Raw genomic sequence first — 26,442 nt, 5'->3', positions numbered from 1 at the left:
AATGTAGATATTACCTCTTCTAATATAGCATCATTGGGGTTTTGGCAGGGGAGCACAGGTTATTTTTCATTTTTTACATGCAAATATAGCGGCTCAGTAGGGCTCCCCTGATGGCTCAGATGCTAAAGTATCCACCTGCAATGCCAGAGACCTGTGTTCAATCCCTGGGTCAGGAAAATTCCCTGGAGAAGGGAATGGCAACCCATTCCAGTATCCTTACCTGGAGAATTCCATGGACAGAGGAGCCTGGTGGGCTGTAGTCCACAGTCCACGGGGTCGCAAAGAATCGGCCACAACTGAGCGACTACACACACACACACACACACACACACACACTGAGCGACTACACACACACACACACACACACACACACACACTGGGTCAATTTGACATCAGCCACAACTGAGCGACTACACACACACACACACACACACACACACACACACACTCTGGGTCAATTTGACATCAGCCACAACTGAGCAACTACACACACACACACACACACACACACACACAGACACACACACACACACACACAGAGTCAGTAGAACCAATTTGACAGTCCAGAAACAAGCCCTAACTTATACACAAACTAAGGGAAATGGAAAGGGTTTTTCAGTAATATAGGTATTGGGGAAACCCTCTGTGAGGGGGGAAAAAAATTCACAGACCTATCTTACACCCTCTAATGTAAGTTTACATAAAGGTGTACATATCTGGAATTGACACATTGTATACTTTAAATGTCTGACAATTTTACTTGTCAATTATATATTGATTTTTTAAAATAATATATAAATATATAATATATTTATATATTATATATTTATATTTATATGTCATAAATATATATAGATATAAATTAATATATAAATAATATATAAATACACTATATATTCAAGATTCTTAGGTGTTTTTTTTAACTTTTATAAAGTCATTCAGTTAAAATAATACATAAAACAATAAAATAATACATAAGTAAATATCCAAATTTCTAGATGAAAAGGCTTAGCTTAAATGGAAGAAATCACAAAGATTGATGAATTTGTTATGTTAGAAATGTAAACCTTCACTAAATTAACAACTTCGCCTAACGCTAGTCCTACTTACTTTCAAATGACCCAGAATTAAAAGAAATTTATACCTTGACATATTTTTGCATTATAATGCCAAAAAGACAGCTTTGGTTCTAAAATTTGTGGGTTTTTTTTTTCCCCCACATTTGATTTGTGTATGGGAACTCATATTCAGGAAATTTTATAATTAAAATATCTTCAAATAAATAATGTGTAATAAATTAATGTGTAAATAAGCCCACCAAACAACATGTGTTAAGAGTTCTATGAATGATACAGCTACTAATAATGATATTATTGATACTCTACTAATAAAAAACTAAGATCATGGCATCTGGTCCCATCACTTCATGGCAAATAGATGGGGAAACAATGGAAACAGTGAGAGACTTTATTTCCTTGGGCTCCAAAATCACTATGGATGGTGACTGCAGCCATGAAATTAAAAGTCGCTTGCTCCTTGGAAGAAAAGCCATGACAAACGTAGACAGTGTATTAAAAAGCAGAGACGTTACTTTATCGACAAAAGTCCATATAGTCAAAGCTTTGGTTTACCCAGTGGTCATGTATGGATGTGAGAGTTGGACCATAAAGAAAGCTGAGCACCACTGAATTGGTGGTTTTGAACTGTGGTGCTGGAGAAGACTCCTCAGAGTCCCTTGGACTGCAAAGAGATCAAACCAGTCAATCCTAAAGGAGATCAGTCCTGAATATTCCTTGGAAGGACTGATGCTGAAGCTGAAGCTCCAATACTTTGGCCACCTGATGTGACGAACTGACTCATTGGAAGAGACTCTGATGCTGGGAAAGATTGAAGGCAGGAGAAGGGGATGACAGAGGATGAGATGGTTGGATGGTATCACTGACTCGATGGACATGAGTTTGAGTAAACTCCGGGAGTTGGTGATGGACAGGGAGGCCTGGCATGCTGCAGTCCATGGGGTTGCAAAAAGTCGGACATGACTGAGTGACTGGGCTGAAGTGAATGATGTAGCAAATGCCATATAATCAAGAACTGAAAGAGATCACATTTGGCTAAGTTACAGAGCTCAGTTCATTTTCAGCTTCTTTTGAAAGGGTCACTCTGGGTGAGGCAGCTGAGCAGACCACAGCAGCTCTTCTTCAGCCTAGTTATTTTTAACTAGGAGACCAGGTAACTGCAGTAGGTACCTGTTGTTATAATGGATTAGTTAGGAGCAGTGAGCCATTGCTTAGCTCTTCTCAGTTGAGGGAGGGAGTGCCCAGCCAGTTTAATCACTGGCATTGGAGGGGAAAGAATGTAACGGGAGCTTTTAAGAGAACTATATGAGAAGGACATATGACCTAAAGGTTTATAAGCTGCTTTGGCAGTGATAACTGAGAGTGAAGGCCTGGTTAAAAGTTTGTCAACTGTGTTCTCCAGACATCAACACTATAGTTTGATACAGATGCTCCCCTCTCGGGGAGGAAGTGGAAACTGGTTTCTATTCACATATTATGTGTTAGCTCTCTCACCTTATTCTCTGATTAACCACTGCCATCACCACAATCCCACCATCCTCAGCTCTCTGCATGCTAGGAGTTCGGTTACTCAAATTAAAAAAAAAAAATTTATAACATGTAATCTTAGAGCACAGTCACTCTCCATCATTATACCCCATATTACATGAGACACTGAAAGTCTATACAGAATGCATACCATAGCTGTTCCTAGACAGGGCTTCTCTCTGGGTATATCAACAGTACATGTACATTCAACAGTAACTTCAAGCCAATTTTTTAAAAAATTATTATTAATCTTTAAAGAACCCCTTGTATCCTTAGGCAGGTTAGAATATTCTTTACCTAGTCTTGTTATTTCTGTGATCTCTTACATTGCTAGAGGCTGGTGATAATGTCCTCTGTTTTATATTAAGAGTGCTGTTCCTTCATTCTAAATTATATGCTTCCCAGAATCAGAGACTGAAAATTATACAACCCTACTTCTCTACCCCAAACAGCTACAAATAGTACAATGTTTTGAATAAATAGTTCTTTGTAGGATAAGAAACCATTATGGGGTTTGAGTTGCCTGTGACTTAAATTTCTTAGCAGTGTCCAGGACGTCCCACTCTCCTGGACACTGTTTGCAAGCCAAAAGGCAATAAAATTGGTAGAGGAGCCATCAAGCTGTTAAGGAGTCATAAATTACCTCTTACTCTATAATGTAAAGGAAACTTGCGTTATAAAAGACAATCTGGTTGTTCTGGCGCCATCTAGAGGAAGACATAGAAATGGTTAACAGATTTTACAACAGCACCATATCAGTTCATTTAAATCCAAATACCACATCCTTCCTATCTCTCCTTTTGCACTAAATATGTCATGATATAATAAGGTATAATTCATTTGGCCCTTCAGCCAAACTTTACTCTCTTTTTAGCAGCTCCTGGCTAATAGCATGTTATCTTTTTGTGTGTTTTTCTGTTCCAGCTGGATTGTAAGATAGGATAGGGACCCTGGCTTTAAAAAAAAAAATCTATATGTGGGATCTGTCAGTTGTGGTATGCAGGCTCTTAATTATGGCATGTGGGACTTAGTTCCTTGACCAGGGATTGAACCTGCACCCCTTGCATGGGAGCACGGAGTTAGCCACTGGACCACCAGGGAAATCCCTATAACTTATTTTAATGTATTAGTACACTAATCAGTAATTAACAAGATTATCACATGGTTTCACTCTTCCTTATGTGTGCCACGCTCGTCCCAGATCCTCTTAAAAGTTAGAAAATCCTACCTATTCTTCTCTGATCTGTCTACACCACAGTATGTGTAGCGTATTTTTTAAAATAATGATTTGATATATATTCATTTTCCCTCCCCCAAAACAGAATAAAATTTTCAGTTAAGTTTTGAATCTCCACTAGCACTTTGCATAATGATGAAGTATAATAAGCAATGTATATTTGCTGGCTCATTGCATGAAAGCAGTGTTTGAGGCATATTCGTCTGAGAGCAGTTTATTGGCTGGATTGACCGAAAGAATTAAAGATTGGAGTTAGGAGCATAATTCAAAGTCTGTTAGAATAATCTAGAGGTAACTTCATGAGGACTTGGATTCTGATGGTTGTGGTTGGGGATGGGGAGGAAGATACTATTCAGAGAGAGTTCAAAGGCAGAATAGACAGGCCATGGTGACTGGCTTGTATCCAAATGCCACAGAAAGCCAGCTCTGCTTCCTCTTTTAACTGCTAATCCCTTTTCATTTTGTCCCAAATTTCCTGCTTTCTTCAGAGGTCATCAGTTGCCTCTCTTTAGGGTCCTAAATTCTCATAACTTAGGAGAATTCCAGCTAGGCAAGTGGATCCCCACAAGGCAAAACTGACAATAGCAGAAGAACTGGCTGGTCCCCAAGTTTCTGTCGCCCAGCATGAAGATAGTTGCAACTTAGTTAGTTAACATCTCCATAAAAAGGCAGAAGTAAAATAATGCTTGGGTTGTATGCCTTAAATCAGCAGTTCTTAAACTCTTTAGACGAAGGACTCTTTTTCATCCTTAAAAATTATTAAGGAACTCTAAGAGCTTTTGTTTAATATCTATTGATATTATCGTTATTGACATTTGCCATGGTAGAAATTAAAACAGAATCTGTTAAAAATATATTTATTAATCTATTTAAAAAATAATAATAAATCTATTACATGTTAACATATTTGTGAAAAATAATTATAGTTTCTAAAACAAAACTTTAGTAAAAAGAGTAGCATTATTTTACATTTTTACAAATCTTTTTAATGTCTGGCTTAATAGGAGACACTTGGATTCTGATATGTACTTCTATATCCAGTCTGTTGAAATATCATGTCATGCCTCCTCTGGAAAACTCTTACGTACTCTCAGGATAGAATGAAAATAAAAATCCAAATTTGTCTTAGTATTATTATGAAAATAGTTTTGACTCTGCAAACCCCTTGAAACTGTCTTTGGACTATCAGACATCCCTGAACCATACTTTGAGAATCCATGCCTTAAGCAATGCTTTTTAGTTTCTCTATCTAAGAGAGTCTTAAAAATGTATGTTTCATTTTATAGACATGTGTAGCATTTTTGGCATCTATACTGAGACCCTCATTACCTATTAGTAGAAATAACATACTTAAAAGTGGAATAAAAACAAGTCTTCAATTAAAAAAATTTTTGTTTATTGGACATTGATCATACACCCCATACTGCATTCAAAGCTCATGACAAATTAGTTCTAGAGCGTTACCAAAAATGATTTTGTCTGACTAACTGATTCCTTTGGCTAATATCAATAGAATTTTTCCCCATGGACTTTGCATTGCAAATATAGCAGATAAAATCATGGAATTAATGCATGTGGAATGTATATGGCCATGAAGTCAGGTAAGAGCACCCATAGGGCCTGATAATAGAGTTACATTAGTACTGACTCCCTGATTTCCTCATCTAAAGTAGATTATAAGAAGAAAGTTGGATGTGATAGAGAACTTGGAAATATGGAAGTGACTACTACTACAAAAGGAAACATGTTGGGCTTCCCTGGTGGTCCAGTGGTTTGAAGTCCACCTGCCAGTGCTAATCCAGTAAAAGCAAAACACAAAACTCAACTGAGAAGTCTGATCTCAATGAATAGAGTCATGAACCCTTAATATTTCAGTAAGCTTTAAAGGGACATTCCTTTATCACACCACAAGATAATCATATCTAGAATAATGTCCCTGAGTCATGAAGAAAGATATTAAAATAAAATATACTTCATATATTGAGTCCTCAATTTATGAGTGGCTTTTCTTCCAGAGTTAATATAACTTTCAAAAACATTTATTTATAGAAGCAGCTAGGTAATTGTTATTTTGCGTCCCAATCTGTTTTTTCAGTTTATTTATTCAACAAAGAACCTTTGAGTGCTTGATGTCAATAGAAATGTTTCAGTTAGCTCTCATTTATAGCTTTGTTTCAGGGAAGGAATACATTCTAAGGCCAAAGCCTGGGCATGTATACTGTTCCCCTCTGGCCTCCATTATTTGTCGTATAAGGTGCTGAACTTTTGCTATCAGGGTCTGCAATTACAGTCCAAGTGCCAAATTCAGTCCATTGCCAATTTTTGTAATTTCACTGAAACACAGCCATGACCCATTCATTTGTGTATTGTTTGTGACTGTGCTACAAGAATTGAGAAGTTAACCATAGAGACTGTGTGGCCTGTAAAGGCTAAAATAATTTGCTATGGGTTCCTGACATTAAAGGCTTATAAACTGCTGGTCTACACGCTCTGGCCTGCCCTGATCTCTGACCTCATTTCTTCCCATTCTTCTTCTTACTCCACTTTAGTATCATTCCACTTTGCTCTTCCTGAAAACATACCAAACACATTCTCACTACAGTGCCTTTGTACCTGCTTTCTCTGCTTCAAATGTTCCTCCTTCTAATTTCCTCAGGGCTCACTCTCTTAGGTTTCTCTGCTTGCATGTCACCTTCTCAGTAAGGCTTCTCTTGACTGCCCATTGTAAAATAGCAACATCCCATTCCTCACATTCTTTATTCTTTTGCTCCTGCTTCATTTTTCTCCATAGAGCTTACACTATCTAACATATATTTACTTATTCTCTGTCTCCCATCACTTGAATATAAGTTGTTTAAGAGCAAGAGCTGTCAATTCTGTGCATTGCTATATCCCAGATACTCTGACCCAAAGTAGATATTCATTTGTTGAAGGAGCGAGGTAGGTAGGTAGGAGGGAAAGGGAGATTTGCATGCTAATCTGGACTTCTCTGGTGGCTCAAATGGTAAAGCATCTGCCTACAGTGCGGGAGACCTGGGTTCAATCCCTGGGTTGGGAAGATCTCCTAGAGAAGGAAATGGCAACCCACTCCAGTATTCTTGCCTGGAAAATCCCATGGACGGAGGAGCCTGGTAGGCTACAGTCCATGGGGTCGCAAAGAGTTGGACACAACTGAGCAATTTCACTTTCACTTCTGTCCTTTATAGTTGTTGGCAAATTGGAATTGAAACAAGATTTAAAAGCAGCATATAGGTACATACTTCGGTTTCCGTTTGAAAACTCAAGGCTACTGGCAAATTCAATTTCACGTGACTCTTCCCCCAACCTTTTTCAGTCCCTTGAGAGCAAACAGCTGTCCTTGTTTATCTTTGTTTTCCATACTAGTCCAGTGTAGGCTCTTAATAAATATTTTCTCCCAGCCCAGAAATGGACATTGGTATCTTCTTAGTTGCTTTTTTTTTAAAATAACTTCAATACTTTCCATAATGCCTGGCAAATAACAGAAGCTCAGTAAATATTTGCTCCATGAAGGAATAAGTTAAATTAATTGCTTGTCAACTTAGGATAAAATACTATCATAGGTTTTCTGTTGTTGTATAACAAATTATTCCCAAAATGTAAGGATCTAAAACTTAAAACTTTCTGTGGGTCAGCAATTCAAGAATGGCTTAAGTAGCTGGTTCTGTCTCAAGGTTGCTCGTGAAACTGCGGTCAAAATGTCAGCTGGGCTGCTATCATCTGAAAGCTTATTTGAGGATCACTTCAAGGTTGGCTCACTCACATGGCTGTTAGCAGAAGGCCTTAGTCTCTGGCCTCATGCACCTCTCCATAGGGTAGGCTACTTCAGTGTCCTTATGACACAGTAGATAACTTCCTTAAGAGAGGTAATCCAAGAAGAAAAACTTTGCCTTTTATCATCTAATCTGGGAAGGCTACGTCCACCACATTCTTGTTTGTTATAAACAGGCAGCTAAATGTAACCCACACTCAAGGTGAGGGGAATTAGACTTCTTTTTTCCCCCATGATATATATTTTTTTAATTGGAGGAAAATTGCTTTACAGCGTTGTGATGATTTCTGCCATACAACAATGAAAAGAAGCCATAATTACACATATACCACCTTCCTCTATAGCCTCCATCCTCCCACCCCACCATCCTACCCCACTAGAGCATCACAGAGCATCTATATGGACTTCCTGTGTTACATAACAACTTTTCACCAGCTATCTATTTTACACATGGTAGTGTATCATCCCACTCTTTCCCCCAATGTGTCCACAAGTCCATTCTCTGTATCTATATCTCTATTCCTTCCCTGCAGATAGGTTCATGAATAACATTTTTTCTAGATTCCATATATAGACATTAATATACGATATATGTTTTTCTCTTTCTGACTTACTTCACTCTGTATAACAGGCTCTAGTTTCATCCGCCTCACTAGAACTGATTCAAATTTGTTCTTTTTTATGGCTGAGTAATAATGTACCACATCTTCTTTATCCATTCATCTGTTGATGGAAACCTAGGTTGCTTCCATGTCCTCAGTTCAATTCAGTCACTCAGTCGTGTCCGACTCTTTGCGACCCCATGTATCGCAGCACGCCAGGCCTCCCTGTCCATCACCAACTCCCAGAGTTTACTCAAACTCATGTCCATCAAGTCCGTGATGCCATCCAGCCATCTCATCCTCTGTTGTCCCCTTCTCCTCCTGCCCCCAACCCCTCCCAGCATCAGGGTCTTTTCCAGTGAGTCAACTCTTCACATCAGGTGGCCAAAGTACTGGAGCTTCAGCTTCAGCATCAGTCCTTCCAGTGAACACCCAGGACTGATTTCCTTTAGGATGGACTGGTTGGATCTCCTTGCAGTCCAAGGTATTATAAATAATGCTGTTGTGAACATTGGGTTACATGTTAGACTTCTCCTTTTTGAAGGGAAGAATATCAAAGAATTTGTGGTCATATTTTAAAACTTCCACAGTCACTTTGATACTCTGAATTGAAAAAAAGAGACATTTCCCACTTATAGGAAGTGAGACAGGGTTTCAGAGACAGAGACAGGGTTTCAGAGACGGTGTTATCCTGCCACTTAATTGCCCTTTTCAAGTATATTATTGCCTTGCTCTTCCTAAAGGGAAAAAATTTTTAACATTTTTGAAATAGTCCTACCAAAATTAATTACTATTTTTACCTTTTCTTGAATAGGTAACACATGTATATGGTATAAAAATTCAACAGTAAAAAAAAAAATTCAACAGTAAAATGAATATACAATGAAAAATAAGATTCTTTCCCCTGGATTCCAGCCACCCAGTTTCCTTCCATAGAGAAAACCACTAATACTAGTTTATTTATCCTTTCAGAGACCTTCCATGCACTTATAAACAGATATTTATATGTTTGTTTGTTTTTCACACAGTGGTAGCATACTATAATTACTGGTCTGTATCTTGCTTTTTTTTCCATTTGCCTGTTCCATATCAGTTTGTTTAATAGTTGTTTTGTTCTTTTTAATAGCTGCATGGTATCCCATCATGTGGATGTTCAAAAATGTACTTAATTGCTTCTTCTTTGAAGCACATTTAGTTAGTTTCCCGTCTTTTGCTATTGTAAACACTGCTGCAGCAAGTACCTTGTTCATTTTGTACACTGAGAATATTTGTGGATAAATACCTTCAAGTGGATTTGTTGGGTCAAAGAGTATGTGTTTTTTGAAAGATAATGCCAGATTGCCACCAGGGGTTGAACCAGCGTTATACACCAACCAACAGCATATGAATTTCCTTTGTCCCTCTAGGCATAGCAACAGTAGAAACATGTAGAAGTGTTGCCAATAAATAAAGGATTATTGTACATATTTTACACTTTAAGCCTGACACTATCGCCTGGCATAGTTGATTTACAACATTGTGTTAGTTTCTTATGTATTTGACTGTGCTGGGTCTTAGTTGCAGCACATGGGATCTTCGTTCCATCATTTGAGGTCTTTTGTTGGGCACATGGACTCTAGTTGTGGCGTGAAGGCTCGGTAGTTGCAGCATGGAAGATTGGTTGCCCTGCAGCATGTGGGATCTTAGTTCCCTGACCCGGGACCAGACCCACGTCCCCTGCATTGAAAGGCTGATTCTTAACAGGACCACCAGGGAAGTTCCATACAATGTAGTGTTAGTTTCTGGTGTTAAAATATTGTTTGTTGATTAACCTCAGGGGAGATAGACTTTCTCTGTGGAAGTTGACTGAGTTGGTAACCATATCCCAGAGTTTTTAATTCTTTGACAGAATAGAATGCTCCTGAGAGAGAACTTACTGCCTGCTGTAGATTGCTTTAATGTTTTATTGAAGTATAACATAAATAAATGCATAAATATTAAGTACATGATTTGATGACTTTTTACATATTTATATGGCTGTGTGACCACTACCTATATCCAGAATTAGAACATTACTAGTTCCCCTTGAGGACTCTGTCATGCCCTCTGCAGTCAATACCATCCCAAAAGGTAACCATTCTGATTTCTACCATTATAGATGAGTTTTCCTATCTTGAAATGTGATCACATAGTATGTCCTCTTATTTGGCTTCTTTCTCTTAACATTATGTCTGTGAGAGTCATCCATTCTGTAGTGTGTAGCAGTAGTTCATTCTTCAGAGCTTTATAGTATTACATTATGAATATACCATAATTTATCCATTCTACTTTTTACAGACATTTGTGTTATTTCTAGTTTGGAACTATTATGAGTGAAGCTGCTATGAACATTCTTTTACTTGTCTTTTGTTAAATATGAGTTCTTGTTTCTGAGAATTGCTGGGTCATAGATTCATTGTTGTTGTTCATTGCTCAGTCGTGTCCAACTCTTTGCAACCCCATGAACTGCAGCACGCCAGGCTTCCCTGTCCATCACTGTCTCCCAGAGTTTGCTCAGACTCATGTCCATCGAGTCAATGATGCCATCCATCTCATCCTCTGTTGCCCTCTTCTCCTCCTGCTCTCAGTCTTTTCCAGCATCAGGGTCTTTTCCAGTGAATTGGCCCTTTGCATCAGATGGCCAAAAAAGTATTGGAGCTTCAGCTTCAGCATCAGTCCTTCCAATGAATATTCAGGATGATCTCCTTTAGGACTGACTGGTTTGATCTCTTTGCAGTCCAAGGGACTCAAGAGTCTTCTCTAACACCACAGTTCAAAAGCATCAATTCTTTGGAGCTCAGCCTTCTTTATGGTCCAACTCTCACATCCGTACATGACTACTGGAAAAACCATAGCTTTGACTATACAGACCTTTGTCAGCAAAGTGATGTCTCTGCTTTTAATACACTGTCTAGGTTTGTCATAGCTTTTCTTCCAAGGGGCAAGCATCTTTTAATTTCATGGCTGCAATCACCATCCGCGGTGATTTTGGAGCCCAAGAAAATAAACTCTATCACTATTTTCAGTGTCAGAGGTTGGGTCCTAGGGTAGATTATGTTTAGCTTTATAAGATCTGCTTAGAAATACATGAATTTGGAAGAAATAAAATAATTTTCCAGAGTGCTTTTACCAATATATACTCCCACTCAGATAAAATTTTTTTCTACCAGGTAAATAATATCTGAAATGACATGCCTTATATTTCTTGCCTTGTATTTTCTTTAACTTAAGTTTTTCATCATTGGTAAAAGTCCATAGGAAATAATATTTTATTAGTCATTTATACTTTTCAGTGCTTGAGTTTCACAGCCTTTCACAGAGTCACAGAATTTTAGAGGTCTAGTCCAACAAAGGGAGATAAAGTAGCTTGCCAGAATCATACAGTTGGTTACTAACTCAGTTGAGTACAGTAGATGCTTATTCAACTCACAAAATAAACCATTACTGTATTCAAACACTGGTAAGACTCCCACTATGTATAAGAATGGAACTACTTGTAAGTTTTTCTTTTATTGACTTAAAATTGCCAAATATTGCTCCAGCAGAGAAGGGTTCATTCAGGACAGACAGAGAAATGCAGTTTGGGGTCTGCAACTGTGATGAGCCACATCCAAGTCCCCATATGGAAAGGGAAGGAGAACACTTTTATAGATGGGAAGTGGAAGTTGGGGAGCTAAAGAAAACAAAGAAACCTTGATTGGTCCTTGCTGGGAAAGAAGAGGATACATTTTTTCTTCCTGTTGGGCTCTGCTCTTATCACAGGACATAAGAGCACCTTCAAGTCTCACAGCTCTACTTAGGTTTTTGTTTATTAATTTTTTACACGTCCCTCCTCCCTTTTAATCAAGATCTTTCTCTGACAGTATCACTGACCAAAAGTCAGTTTAGCTAGTTTGAGTAGGTTTTTTTCTCTCAATGCCAGGAAGGACCTTTCCTGGGTGTAAGGTCTCCCACCAGAGGGAAAGTACAGATTAGAAACCTATTTGCGGTTACATCCTAGTGACAAGGGAGGGTCGAAGGGAGAATTCTCAATCACTTCTTATCTAAAGTCTGTTTGTTATCAAGATCTTAAACATTTCAGATCATCTGAAGTAAACTTACAATAGGGCTAGTCCAGGTATCTTGGGAAAGCTGGCTCAGTGGATGTTGTTGCTTCATTCCTGGGAAGTCTTCATTTTCAGATAACCAGATATTGTGAGGTCGTCAGGGTTTCCTGCTTTCTTTACTTGTATCACATGACTCCTCAAGAGTCTGTTCCTTGGAGTTAGGTGGTACAGGAGTTGGTGGTGCCTGATAGGGGCCTTTGCAATGAGGCATGAGAGAGTTCTTTCCCAGTAGATGAAATCTCCAGGTTACAGGGTGTAATGCTTAAGGTCTTCACCTTCCCCAGGGTGCACTGCAAAAAAGACTGCTCTACCAAAGCATGGTTATTTTTAATAGAAGCAATTAGGCCTCTGCAGTATTGAGTATCCTTTTATTACTTGTGGGTCAAAAGAAGCAGGAGCCAAGTGCTTGGGACATCTTATTACTATCTCAAAGGGTGAGAGTTTATGACTTCTAAAAGGGGTAGATCTGAAATCTGGAAGGACTAACAACAACAGTTTAGCCAAGGTATTTGGAGGGCCTCCACCAATTTTGCAAATTGAATCTTTTTTTAAAAAATATGTGTGTATTTATTTGGCTGTAAGGTCTTAGTTGCAGCCCAGGGACCTCTGATCTTCATTGTGGCATGCAGGGTTTAGTTGCAACACAGGGAATCTGGTTCCCTGAACAGGGATCAAACCTGGGACCCCTGCATTGGGAGCAAGGAGTCTTAGCCTCTGGACCACCAGAGGCATGCATGAGTGCTCGGTTGCTCAGTCATTTACAACCTCATTTGTGACCTCATGAACTGTAGCCCACCAGGCTTCTCTGTCTATGGAATTTCCCAGGTAAGGATACTGAAGTGGGTTGCCATGCCCTCCTCCCAAGGGATCTTCCTGACCCAGGGATCGAACCCACATCTCTTGTATCTCCTGCACTGGCAGGTGGGCTCATTACCACTGACCACGTGGGAGGCCCTAGTTAGACAGCTAAAGGTGCCTAAAGTACTTAAATTTGTAACAATTTCTTTTCCAATGTCCTGACTCTTTGCAATAGTAGCAGAAACTGGGGGGATTTGGGTTTTGTTTAGGAGCCTTCATTTGCTGGATTTGAAGATTAAGAATTTTAGTGGTCTCTCATTTAGTCATTCATTTAGCGTCCAAGAGAGCTAGTTTGTCAGATTAAATCTCAAGTGGACACAGTTTCCCATTCTATTGTGGTCCTTTTTACTAGAAGGGAAAGCTCCCAGTTCAGCTCATTAATAAACATAGAGTTGAAAATTTCTCAGGTGGCATCAACATGTGAAGAAAGACCAGAATTTTTTTTAATTTGAATTTGACTTAATATTTATGAACAGGTTCAACAGATTTTTCTGTGCAAACCTAAATTTTTTCAATTAACAGGCTTTGAAAAAGCCCTAGGAATTGCTCAGTGAAGTCGCTTAGCAATAGCTCAAACCTGATCATATAGTAAGTTAGTGGGCTGATCTCCCAGTTGTAATTCTAGAAACATTTCAGGATTTTCCCAGTTAGACGTTTTCCTCCAGTGCTGGGCTGGCCTTCACCAACATGTATATGAACTAGCTCATTTACGACAGGGGAACCTGTTTGGTAAATTTGAGTGATTATATTAAATTCCTCAGCACATCTGTGAGGATCTTCCGTTACTTTGGGAAAATCTTTGACAGTGGCTTACAGTTCAGTATAAGGGAATATAAGAAATTAGAGGTTTAACCTCTGAATCCTCCTCAGAAGGCTTAATTTTAAAGGGACAGGTTTTAACAAGTTGAGAAGAACAGGGAACTGAGAGAGTTTCAGAGGTGGGGTAGGTTCCAGGGGAATATCTGTCTGAGGGAACTGAGGGCATGGAGGAGGCGCAGGCAGTATTGAGGGAGGCGTGGAGGCAGACTGGCCACAGGAAGCCAAGGGAAAGAGACAAGATGGTGCTGAAGGTGGAGGGAAAAGGTTGGTGCTGGAAACAGAAGCTTGAGTCATTAGATATGAAGAAATAACAGCAAAAGGTACTGAAGAAAAGCAAGCAGAACAGCAAGAAGAAAATCAGGCCAGAGTGGTGTCCTTGTCCTGACGGCCAAATGAAGAAAGTATTTCAAGAGGGAGATGGTGAAAGACTTCCCAGGTGGCTCAATGGTAAAGAATCTGCCTGCTAATGCAGGAGACATGGGTTCAATCCCTGGTCTTGGAAGATCCCTGGAAGATGCCAAGGAGCAACTAAGCCCGTGCACCACCTATTGAGACTGCGAGCCCTAGAGCCTGTGCTCTCCAACCAGAGAAGGCGCCGTGATGAGGAACCTGGCACAACCACGAGGAGCAGACCCAGCGCTCTGCAACTAGAAAAAGCCTGAGCAGCAGTGAAGACCCAGCACAGTCAAAAATAAAAGTTTAAACCAAAGGAGAGTGGTCCGCTGAGCTGGTTGGATGACGTCACCTAGTCAGTGGACATGAACTTGAGCAAACTCCAGGAGATGGTGAGTGACGGGGAGGCCTGGCACGCTGCAGTCCCTGAGGTCACAGAGAGTCCGACACGACTTGGTGACAGCAACTGAGCATGAGGCTACTAGATCCCTGAGAGAGAGAATGTACTTCGTGGAAATGGTAACAGTGAGGGCTCTGGAGGTAAAATTTACTTTTTCGACTATTGCGCTAGTGTCAGTCTTGACCGCACAGCTGTTCTGAACTGTCCTCTGAAACAAAGGAGTGCTCCTTTGGCGTCAAGTTGTCTGAACACTGCACTCCTGTGACTTGGGGGAGCCTGACTACTGCCTCATACCTCAGTCATTTCCCCTTTACTGTGTTCCCGTGCTGATCACCTTTAAGAAGGGAGAATACTCAACACTCTAAAACTTAATAATGGTTTATTGAGATTATGTCTGTGAGGCCCATGGTAAATATGCAGATAACCACCTAGAGAAACACAAAGCACTACTTTTACTTCTACTTTTAGCATTATTATCACCTTTAAATATGCCAAGCGTTTCCTTATTTTGTGAACACTTATTCAAAATAGGGAACTTTCTCAAATGAAAACCAATTTTTCTCTTTCTCTTTAGCCTCCTTGCTGCCCTATAGTTAGCCCCTAATAGTGAAACTAGGTCTGTTAATTGTTATTTTCTGCTTTTTCCTTCCTGTCCTCTTATTCGCCCAGCTGTCTCAAGCCGGAACCTTGTAGGAAGAGAGTTATATTTTAGAAAACTGTTTGTTCTGACATTTAAACAAGCTTCCATTTTGTTTTTCCATATTAGAATTTTTTCTCTTCCCCTCTTCCACTTCCAGCACTCTGTCTGACCTGTCATTTTTTCAGCTCATTCATTATTGTTAAGGTTTGCAGATTATACCAGAGAAAGGAGACAGATTTATAAACCTATGTTCCTGCCCAGCTGTTTCAAGAAGAGGAATAACATTCTTATTATTACTGTATACCTGCTCTCTGTTTACAGCTCATCTGCCCTTGTTAATGAGGCACCAACTTCGAAGTCTTACCTTGCCTAGAAATAAATGGATTCTGCTCCTATTCAAATTGGTTATCTGGTAATCAGAGCAGGTTATCACTGGGAAGAGACATCCATATGAATTCACTTTGCTAACAGCCAGAGAGAATTTAGCCCAGTTGCTTTCTTAGGAGGTCTGTCTGTGTATATACACACACACATATATACACAGAGCTGAATCACTTTGCTATACACTTGGATTAACACAACATTGTAAATTATACTTCAGTTTAAAAATAAATACATGAGGGAAAAAAAAGAAAATGGTAAAAAAAAAGATCCAATTGACTAAACCAAACTTCCTTCTTGCACTGATTTCATTAGATTGAGACTTTCTGTTAGGATAATCTTTTTTTTTTTTTTTTCCAGCTCCCTTGTCTGATCTGGTTTTATGTTAGAGCATTCTAAAATCTGATTCCAAAGAGAACAGGAGCATTAAAAAAGTACCCTTGATAGGAATGACTGTTACTTATAGTCATTTAAATTTTTAAAAAACTCAGTACATTGGATAAATTCTATCCTATATGTTGTAGTCAAAGAAAAAAGTTATAAGTTGCAAGAATCAAAAACAAAGAGAAAAGAATATGAGAGATCAGTATGAGTCATAGAAAAAAAGTGAAAATTTCCTAGAAGATGAAGGAAATCCCTTAGCATCAAAAGACAAAGAAATGGGAAATAGGTTGGAAAGATAAGAGGATTAGTCTAGAAGGTCCAAATAGGCGTTACAGCAAGAACAAGCAACAAGTATAACTAATAAGACAGAAAATTAATAAGGATATACAAGATTTGAAAAACATTATCAATCAACTTGATCTATATAGGCTACCCAACAACTGCAGAATATACATTCTGAAATATTCTTTTCAAGTGCACATGGGATATTCTTCAAGATAGGCCATATTTTATACCTAAATTGATTCTCAATAAATTTAAGAGGATTGAAATCATATATAGTATGTTCTCTAACTACAGTAGAATTATATTAGAAATCAGAAACAAAAGGATAGTTGGAAAATTCCAGGTATTTGAAAATTTGACAACACTCTTCTAAATAAACCCAGAATTTAAAAAAAGGGGGGGGGGGGGGACTAGAAAATGTTTTGACCTGAATGATAATAAAAACATTTTAAAACTTGTGAAATGCAAGTAAAGTGGGCAATGAGGGTAATTTATATCTTCAATGCTTATATTAGAAAAGAAAAAAGATATAAAACAGATGTTGGTGAACGTTTTCTATAAAGGGCCAAATAGTAAATATTTTAGGCTTTGAGGGCCATATAGCCTCTATGACACACACTCAGCTCTGTCTGCCTTGAGGCGTGAAATCAGGCATAGACAGTGGGTAAATGAATAAATGTGGCTATGTTCCAATAAAACTTTTATTTCTGAGAAATATCTGAATTTCATATAATTTCAGATGACATAAAATAATATTCTCTTTATCATTTTTTTCTACCACTAAAAATATAAAAACCATTCTTAGCTTACTAAAGATACCTTTAAAATATTTCATGGTAAAATGTTCATGACCTTGTGGTAAGACATAAAAAGCACAAACCATAGGGAAAAGCTTAATATATTTTACTTCATTAAATAGAAAAATGACCAAAAATAATTTAGAATTAAGGCAAAACAAACAAAAAAAAGGTCCATGTCAGGGAATTCCCTGGAGGTCCAGTGGTTAGTACTCCACTCTCACTGACAAGGGCCCACATTCAATCCCTGGTTGGGAAACTTAAGAAATCATTAAGTCATGCAGTGTGGCCAAAGGAAAAAAAAAGCAAACCAAACAAAAAAAGGTCCATGTCAGACATTTTATGCCACGTTAAATTCCAGATGGATGAAAGAGCCAAAAATTCAAACCATGAAAATACTCGGAGAAGCCATTAAGAAAAAAAACAAATAACAAATATTTGTTTTTGTGACCCCATGGACTGCAGTACGCCAGGCTTCCTTCCCTGTCCATCAGCAACTCCTGGAGTTTGCTCAAACTCGGGTCCATCGAGTCAGTGATGCCATCCAACCATCTTATCCTCTGTCATCCCCTTCTCGTCCTGCCTTTAATCTTTCCCAGCATCAGAGTCTTTCCCAGTGAGTCAGTTCTTCCCATCAGGTGGCCAAAGTATTGGAGCTTCAGCATCAGTCCTTCCAACGAATATTCAGGACTGATTTCCTTTAGGACTGACTGGTTGGATCTCCTTGCTGTACAAGGGACTCTCAAGAGTCTTCTCTAACACCACAGTTCAAAAGCATTAATTCTTTGGCGCTCAGCTTTCTTTATGGTCCAACTCTCACCATCCATACATGACTACTGGAAAAACCATAGCTTTGACTAGACAGATCTTTGTCAGTAAATAATGTCTCTACTTTTTAATACACTGTCTAGGTTTGTTATAGCTTTTCTTCCAAGGAGCAAGCATCTTTTAATTTCATGGTTGCAGTCACCATTGGCAATGATTTTGGTGCCCAAGAAAATAAAGTCTCTTACTGTTTCCATTGTTTCCCCATCTTTTTGCCATGAAGTGATAGGACCGGATGCCATGATGTTCGTTTTTTGAATGTTAAGTTTTAAGCCAACCTTTTCACTCTCCTGTTTTACTTTCATCAAGAGACTCTTTAGTTCCTTTTTGCTTTCTGCCATAAGGGTGATGTCATCAGCATATCTGAGGTTATTGATATTTCTCCCAGCAATCTTGATTCCAGCTTGTGCTTCATCAAGCCTGGCATTTTGCATGATGTACTCTGCATATAAATTAAATAAGCAGGGTGCTAATATACAGCCTTGACATACACCTTTCCCAATTTTGAACCAGTCCATTGTTCCATGTCCAGTTCTAACTGTTGCTTCTTGACCTGCATACAGGTTTCTTAGGAGGCAGGTAAAGTGGTCTGGTATTCCCATCTCTTTCAGAATTTTCCACAGTAAACAGTCACAAATAAGAAAAGACTATAATTCAGTAGAAAAATGAGCAAAGGATATGAACAGACAGTTCACTAGAAAGGAAATACAGATGTTTCATGCTGGTATCTTGTAATAAAATGATATACAAACTGATAATAAGAAATATGACATTAAAAGTACATAAAACACTATTTGTCTCCTGTCACATTGGCAAAACCAAAAAGTTTGAGAACACTGTATTGCCAAAGGGAAAGAATAACAGGTGTTCTCATGCACTAATGGTTTTATAAATCAGTACATCCTCTTTGAGGACAAACTGGAAGTATTTATGAAAAATCCAAATCCAAATACTCTGTAAGTAGCAGATTTACTTATAGGAATTTACCTTACAGATATATTCTATAATATGTAACATAAAGCATGTGTACAAGATTAGTTATTCAGCATTATTTGTAGTAGCGGAAGAGTGAAGCAACCCAAATGTCCATCAACAGGGAAGTGGTCAAATCAATGATGGTACAGTTTGAAATCATGCATATGCAGCCATTGAAAAGAATGAAATAGTTCTATGTGTGATCATATAGAATGATCCAAAACATGGTTACATGGGAAATGTGCATAATATTGGTGTACACTGCTACCATCTGAGGAAGAATATATAAACATATTTGCTTATAAATATATAAAATGCCTCTGGAGGAATACATGGATATCCATGGATGTTTCTGAGTAGGGGACCTGAAAAGCTGAAGAATAGTGACAGGAAAAACACTTCATTTTATCTTGGGGTTTGTTTGCTTTTTTTTTTTTTGGCTACTTTTTAAATTTTGGAATGTGACTTATTTATTCAAAACCATTTTAAAATAAAATGAACATGTCAGGAATGCTCATTATCATGTCATTTATAGTGAAAATGTGCAAGAAACATCTAAATTTCCATCAGTAGGATGTATAAATTGTGGTTGAGTCATGCAGTGACATACTTGAGCACCATTAAAACAAATGGGTTAAGCTCTTCATGTCAACATTGATATATCTTAAATTTTTAATGTTAAGTGAGAGAGGTAAGTTATACAACCAGCATGATCCCATCATTGGCAGGTTTGAAAATACAGTAAACAGTGTTTTTCAGCTATATTTTGTTCTTTAAAATAGAAATTTGTTGCAAGTATAGCATAAAATCTTATAAATCCATTGAGCTGCTACATGGGCACATGAGCTTTTTAAGTTAACCTTTGTATTTTTTAGTGTATTTGAAATGCTGCATAGTTTTTTTAAAAGTTAGGAAAATGTACCTTAACTGGACCGTGGAATCTTTGCAAATGTTCCCCATCCTAAGGGCCCCTGGTAGTGTTGTAGGCAGTTCCCATGGAACTATTCCAGCCTAATGCTGTTAGGCCTGTTGGGACATAGAGCACCCCCTAAACCCTTCTACAGGAGCTAGAATGCTACTCAGACAGAAAATACTCTTCACAGTGGCCAACAGAGTTTCTTTTGTGTATATCTGAGTCTTCTTGTCTTTCAGGGATGTTAGTGGTGAATGTAACATGGAGGAACAAGACTTATGTAGGTACACTTCTTGACTGCACACGGCATGATTGGGCACCCCCGAGGTAAGCACGCTACAGCTTTTTGTCTGTGTTGGCTTGAACCACCCTTATCAATGATCCCTTATACCTAGATAAAGGTATAATAAAGATAATGTTAGAGTTGGATAGCTTTTAAAGGACACTCAGCTTTTAAAAGACAGTATGGTATAAAAACAAGGGAACACATCATATTCATCTAGCATTCAAGAAGAAGAAATCAGTTAGGTGTTGGTTTGGGTAGGAATGGTGATGAGATCCTGTTTAAGCCTTTATCTAGAATGACTGAATTCTGGCTTCTACCTAAAGTCACCTCGAGACCAAGGTCAGAATCTGACTGTGGGTAAACAAGCATTCGTCGATGATGTTTTTTTGATAGTAGCTATCTCTCAGAAGTTAAAACTCAAGAACATTTTCAGTTTCATAAACTCCATTAGACAATCTGGATTTCACAAAGACCTTTCAAGTTGCAGTTGGCCATAAGACTGATATTTCAGTGAATTTCATCTTACAGCTAGTTCCTAGTATTAATTTCCTGTTCATCAGGGTTGGGAGAACCCAAATCTCTGGGAATAATTTATAGCTAGCATGCAGGTAACATCCTAGAAGCTCACCAGTAATGCAGTTGGCCTGTTTTCAGAAGTTTCTTTAACAAATAATACTCATTAAAAATGATAGTTACCATCTGGACAGTTCTTTTGGAGGCTGCAGCTACCCTGGTTTGAAGGTAGCTTCTTTTCTTAATAATATCTTGTTGTGTTTGTCATTTGCCAAGGTTCTGTGACTCTCCCACCAGTGACTTGGAAATGCGCAATGGTCGGGGTAGAGGCAAACGCATGCGTCCCAACAGTAACACGCCTGTCAATGAGACAGCCACAGCCTCCGACAGCAAAGGGACCAGCAGCAACAGCAAAACCCGAGCAGGAGCCAATAGCAAAGGCCGTCGGGGCAGCCAGAATTCTTCAGAACATCGCCCGCCTGCCAGTAGCACCTCTGAGGATGTCAAGGCCAGCCCTTCCTCAGCTAATAAGCGGAAAAACAAACCCCTTTCAGACATGGAGCTGAATTCTAGCTCAGAGGACTCCAAAGGGAGCAAACGTGTCCGTACGAATTCCATGGGCTCAGCCACTGGCCCCCTCCCTGGGACCAAGGTGGAACCCACTGTTCTAGACAGAAATTGTCCTTCCCCAGTCCTGATTGATTGTCCCCACCCAAACTGCAACAAAAAGTACAAGCACATCAATGGACTTAAGTACCACCAAGCTCATGCCCATACAGATGATGACAGCAAGCCAGAAGCAGACGGAGACAGTGAGTACGGAGAGGAGCCCACCCTCCATGCAGATCTCGGGAGCTGCAATGGCGCATCTGTCTCACAGAAGGGTTCCCTGTCCCCTGCCCGCTCAGCTACCCCCAAAGTTCGGCTCGTGGAGCCCCATAGCCCTTCTCCTTCAAGCAAATTCAGCACAAAAGGCCTCTGTAAGAAAAAGTTGAGTGGGGAAGGGGACACAGATCTCGGGGCCTTATCCAATGATGGCTCTGATGATGGACCCTCAGTAATGGATGAAACAAGCAATGATGCTTTTGATTCTTTGGAAAGGAAGTGTATGGAAAAGGAAAAATGTAAAAAGCCCTCTAGTTTGAAACCTGAAAAGATTCCTTCCAAAAGTTTAAAGTCAGCCCGGCCCATTGCCCCTGCCATTCCCCCACAGCAAATTTATACCTTCCAGACAGCCACCTTCACGGCAGCAAGCCCAGGCTCCTCCTCAGGCTTGACCACCACCGTGGTCCAGGCCATGCCCAACAGTCCCCAACTGAAGCCCATTCAGCCCAAGCCCACTGTGATGGGAGAACCTTTTACAGTCAACCCTGCCTTGACTCCAGCCAAGGACAAGAAAAAGAAAGAGAAAAAAAAGAAGGAATCTTCAAAGGAACTTGAAAGTCCTCTGACCCCTGGGAAGGTATGTCGAGTAGAAGAAGGCAAAAGCCCATTCAGGGAGTCATCGGGAGATGGGATGAAGGTGGAGGGCCTCCTGAATGGCTCCTCAGACCCCCACCAGAGCCGACTGGCCAGCATCAAGGCAGAAGCTGACAAGATCTACAGTTTCACAGACAATGCTCCCAGCCCTTCAATTGGAGGCAGTAGCCGCCTAGATAGCACTACCCCTACCCAGCCCATGACCCCGTTACACGTAGTGACCCAGAATGGAGCTGAAGCCAGCTCAGTCAAAACCAACAGCCCTGCATACTCTGACATTTCTGATGCTGGGGAGGATGGAGAGGGTAAAGTGGACAGTGTCAAATCCAAGGACCCCGAGCAGCTGGTCAAGGAAGGGGCCAAGAAAACTCTTTTCCCCCCTCAGCCACAGAGCAAAGACTCACCATATTACCAAGGCTTTGAAAGTTACTACTCTCCAAGCTATGCACAGTCCAGCCCAGGGGCTCTGAACCCCAGCAGCCAGGCAGGAGTGGAGAGCCAGGCTCTGAAGACAAAAAAGGATGAGGAACCTGAGAGCATAGAGGGAAAAGTGAAGAACGATGCCTGTGAGGAAAAGAAGCCGGAGCTGAGCAGTTCCAGCCAGCAGCCCTCCGTCATCCAGCAGCGTCCCAACATGTACATGCAGTCCCTGTACTACAACCAGTATGCCTACGTGCCCCCCTACGGCTACAGCGACCAGAGCTACCACACCCACCTCCTGAGCACCAACTCCGCTTACCGACAGCAGTACGAAGAGCAGCAGAAACGGCAGAGCTTGGAACAGCAGCAGCGAGGACTGGACAAGAAGGCCGAGATGGGCCTGAAGGAGCGGGAGGCAGCACTTAAGGAAGACTGGAAGCAAAAGCCGCCAATTCCACCAACTCTCACCAAGGCCCCCAGCCTCACGGACCTGGTAAAGTCAGGACACAGCAAGGCGAAGGAGCCAGGGGCGGATCCTGCCAAGTCAGTCATTATTCCCAAGTTAGATGACTCTTCCAAACTCCCCAGCCAGGCCCCAGAAGGACTTAAAGTAAAGCTGAGTGAGGCCAGCCACCTAGGCAAGGAGGCTTCTGAGGCCAAGACAGGTGCCGACTGTGGCCGACAGGCAGAGGTGGATCCAATACTCTGGTACCGACAGGTAACTGTTCTGGAAGGAAATGGAAATACTGTTGGATAGTCTTTCTCTCTTCCTCATAAATCAGAGCCGTCCTTATGTAGGGAATCAACATAGTATGGATAGCAGGAGAAGTCTATAATGTTAGGGATTCTTTACCTTTGTAAATCATTTTAATGTTTTTTTAAAAGCACTTTTCACACCAGTGAAAGAGGTTTTTCCCATTTAACAAGAGAGGCCCAGGTAAGTTAGCTTGATTTGTCTGGAGGTACTCAAGACTTCACCAGCAGAACCAGAACTGGAACCGGGTACCTAGTGATGCCTAAATGTGTCTTATCCACTGTGTGGTTCCCACGGAATGAAGAAAGGTGGTCTCTCCAGTTTTTAAAGTAGGCGGAAGCACCCTTCTCAGACTGAATTACTCTCAAAAAGGTTTCATAGGCAGAGTTAGAACTAAGAGCTTGGTCTTACTTGTTTCTCTATTCATGAGGCTTAGGAAGGCCCCCTCTCTGTGCCGCAGTTAGCGCACCCTCCTCTGAGTGGAGCAGCCTCTACAGCTCTCTGCCCCCAAACTTGCTCTGAAGAAGGGAAACCACCTAAATATCCTTGGAACGGGAACAGCTTCTTCCAGTCACTTCCCTCAAATGCTTGTTTTCTCATAGAGAAGACCCATCAGTGGATTTTCCCTCTCTTTCCCCACAATTTATATCCTTCTGTTGGGGGGAGGGGACAGCCATTTAAGCAGGAGGGACCATAGTTGATTTTGAACTAAGGTCAGTAGCGGCCCAGATCCTGCAGTGCCCCAGGTGTCTGGTATTAGCTGCTCTGCTCTGGTGTTTCAACTGGGACCTTGGAGTTGAAATCTCTCTCTCTTTTATCTGTACAACACTCACGTCATTCTGTGATTGTTGCAGGAAGCAGAGCCCCGGATGTGGACGTATGTCTATCCTGCCAAGTACTCGGACATCAAGTCAGAGGATGAGAGGTGGAAAGAGGAGCGGGACCGCAAACTGAAGGAGGAAAGGAGTCGGAGTAAGGACTCTGTTCCCAAGGAGGATGGGAAGGAAAGCACAAGTAGTGACTGCAAGCTGCCCACACCAGAGGAATCCCGCCTCGGGAGCAAGGAGCCCCGACCCAGCGTCCACGTGCCTGTGTCCTCCCCCCTCACCCAGCACCAGTCCTACATCCCCTACATGCACGGCTACTCCTACAGCCAGTCCTATGACCCCAGCCACCCCAGCTACCGTGGCATGCCTGCCGTGATGATGCAGAACTACCCAGGTACGGCACCGCACTCCAGCTGCTGCTCCGCTCACTGGGAAGGGAAACAAAGCAGATTTCAAATCCAGTTTTCTTGCTAAGGCTACTGAGGCTCAGGTAGATGGTAACTCTGATGTGAATGTGGTATTGTGGTCACTCTAACCCTGAGCTCCTTGAGTGACCCCTGCTTACAGTCTGTGGGACCAGTCCTTCCTCCCTTGCACCAGGTGAAGGGTTGACTCTGCAGTCAGTTTTTATGGATAACTGAAGGCGAAACCTGATCTACCAGAGGCATCTTCCCTCAGCTGGGATTTTTCCAAACACATACTTTAAGGACTTAACCACTGGCGGTCCAGCTGTTAAGACTCTGCTTCCACTGCAGGGGGCGTGGGTTCGATCTTGGTCAGGGAACTAAGATGCCTTGGGGTATGGCCAAAAGAAAACCACATACTCTATATTTTGCAGCGTGCTAGACACTGGGGGAAATATAAAAGAAATAGAGAAGACTACTTCAGTCCCCTCAAGGAGCTCACAACTTAATTGCAGCAGGAGAGACACGTGGAACAAAGTAAAATTCACATCAGGAGAATGAATGTTTTCATCAGCAAGATCATGTTTAGCATAAAGTCATCAGGCAGTCATGGAGGGGAGGCCCAGTGAGGGGAAGGTTCAGTTTGGAAAAGATAAGCTCTTATACTGCCATGGAGTATAAAAGGTGGGGAGGGCAACACGGGGGGAGGGCAATACAGAGTAGGTGTTTAAGTGTTTTTGGACTAGTCAGTTCAGAAGAAAATGCTACCTTTACTCACTGATCTCTGTTGCCTAAAGAGCCCTTCTTTCACTTTCTGGAGCTCCCACCTCACTGTAGAAAAGCAGCTCAGTCTTGATATTGATGTTTTAAGGCAGATTCTAAGTAGGACATGTGAGCTTTTCAAACAGAAATAGGAAATTGTCTCTTCCCACAGTATTCCTTTCTCCTGTTACCCCAGTCCTTCTGTATAAAAACAGTAGTTCCATTTGATGAGTACTTGCTCTAGGCCAGGCACTGGACTAGGTGATTCATGTACATTATCTCATTTAATCCTCTCTGTCACCCTATGGAATCAGTATTAGTATCTTCATTTTGATGGTCAAGAAGTTGAACCTCAAAGGGTTAATTCAGATTAGCTCAAGCTAATGAACTTGTTCAGTTTTTCAGAGGTACCCAACAGGTAAGTCTCAGAGGTCAGATTTGAGCCCAAGGACATGACTTCAAATCCAACAGCCTTTCTAATCCTATGACTGTAGCACCTCTTGGAGATGAATCTGAGACTGGGGCTCTAAGGGAGTTGATTCCCCAGAAACTGAGGGCCATGTTCTTAGCATCCCTTAGCTGTTTGCCTCCAGAGGTCAGTAAAGGAAGGACACGCTAAGAGTCTCAGCCTGAAGACACTGTAGTGGAACACCCCTCAGCCTGAGCCTCACCAGGCTCACTGAAGCAGAATCTATCCTGCCTCTCCCATCTCTCTGACTGCTTTATTTCTTTCTCCCAGGTTCCTACCTGCCTTCCAGCTATTCTTTCTCCCCATATGGCAGCAAGGTCTCGGGGGGTGAAGATGCTGACAAGGCCCGAGCTAGCCCCAGTGTCAGTTGTAAATCCAGCTCAGAGTCTAAAGCCCTGGACATCTTGCAGCAGCATGCCAGTCACTACAAGAGCAAGTCTCCCACGGTAAGGAACGCGCAGAGACACTGGCCATTGTCAGAGACCAGGACGGGCAGAGCCAG

At 40.9% G+C, this 26,442-nt stretch overlaps 1 protein-coding gene across 4 annotated transcripts in view; it reads left to right on the top strand.

Annotated features, from left to right (window-relative positions):
* Positions 1–26,442, top strand: part of ZNF609 (zinc finger protein 609) — a 193,182-nt gene that overhangs the window by 161,235 nt on the left and 5,505 nt on the right. For all 4 annotated transcript variants that reach the window (XM_070469139.1, XM_070469138.1, XM_070469137.1 and 1 more), the window contains 4 exons: positions 20,266–20,353; positions 21,102–23,442; positions 24,333–24,699; positions 26,211–26,386. In XM_070469139.1, coding sequence (XP_070325240.1) covers positions 20,266–20,353; positions 21,102–23,442; positions 24,333–24,699; positions 26,211–26,386 — 2,972 coding nt within the window. The remainder of the gene's footprint in view (positions 1–20,265; positions 20,354–21,101; positions 23,443–24,332; positions 24,700–26,210; positions 26,387–26,442) is intronic.

The sequence above is a fragment of the Odocoileus virginianus genome, chromosome 6, assembly GCF_023699985.2.
Source record: "Odocoileus virginianus isolate 20LAN1187 ecotype Illinois chromosome 6, Ovbor_1.2, whole genome shotgun sequence".
In the NCBI taxonomy this organism is placed as follows: Eukaryota; Metazoa; Chordata; class Mammalia; order Artiodactyla; family Cervidae; genus Odocoileus; species Odocoileus virginianus.
The sequence above is the reverse complement of the archived record's forward strand: the minus strand, read 5'-3'. Positions and strand labels throughout refer to the sequence as shown.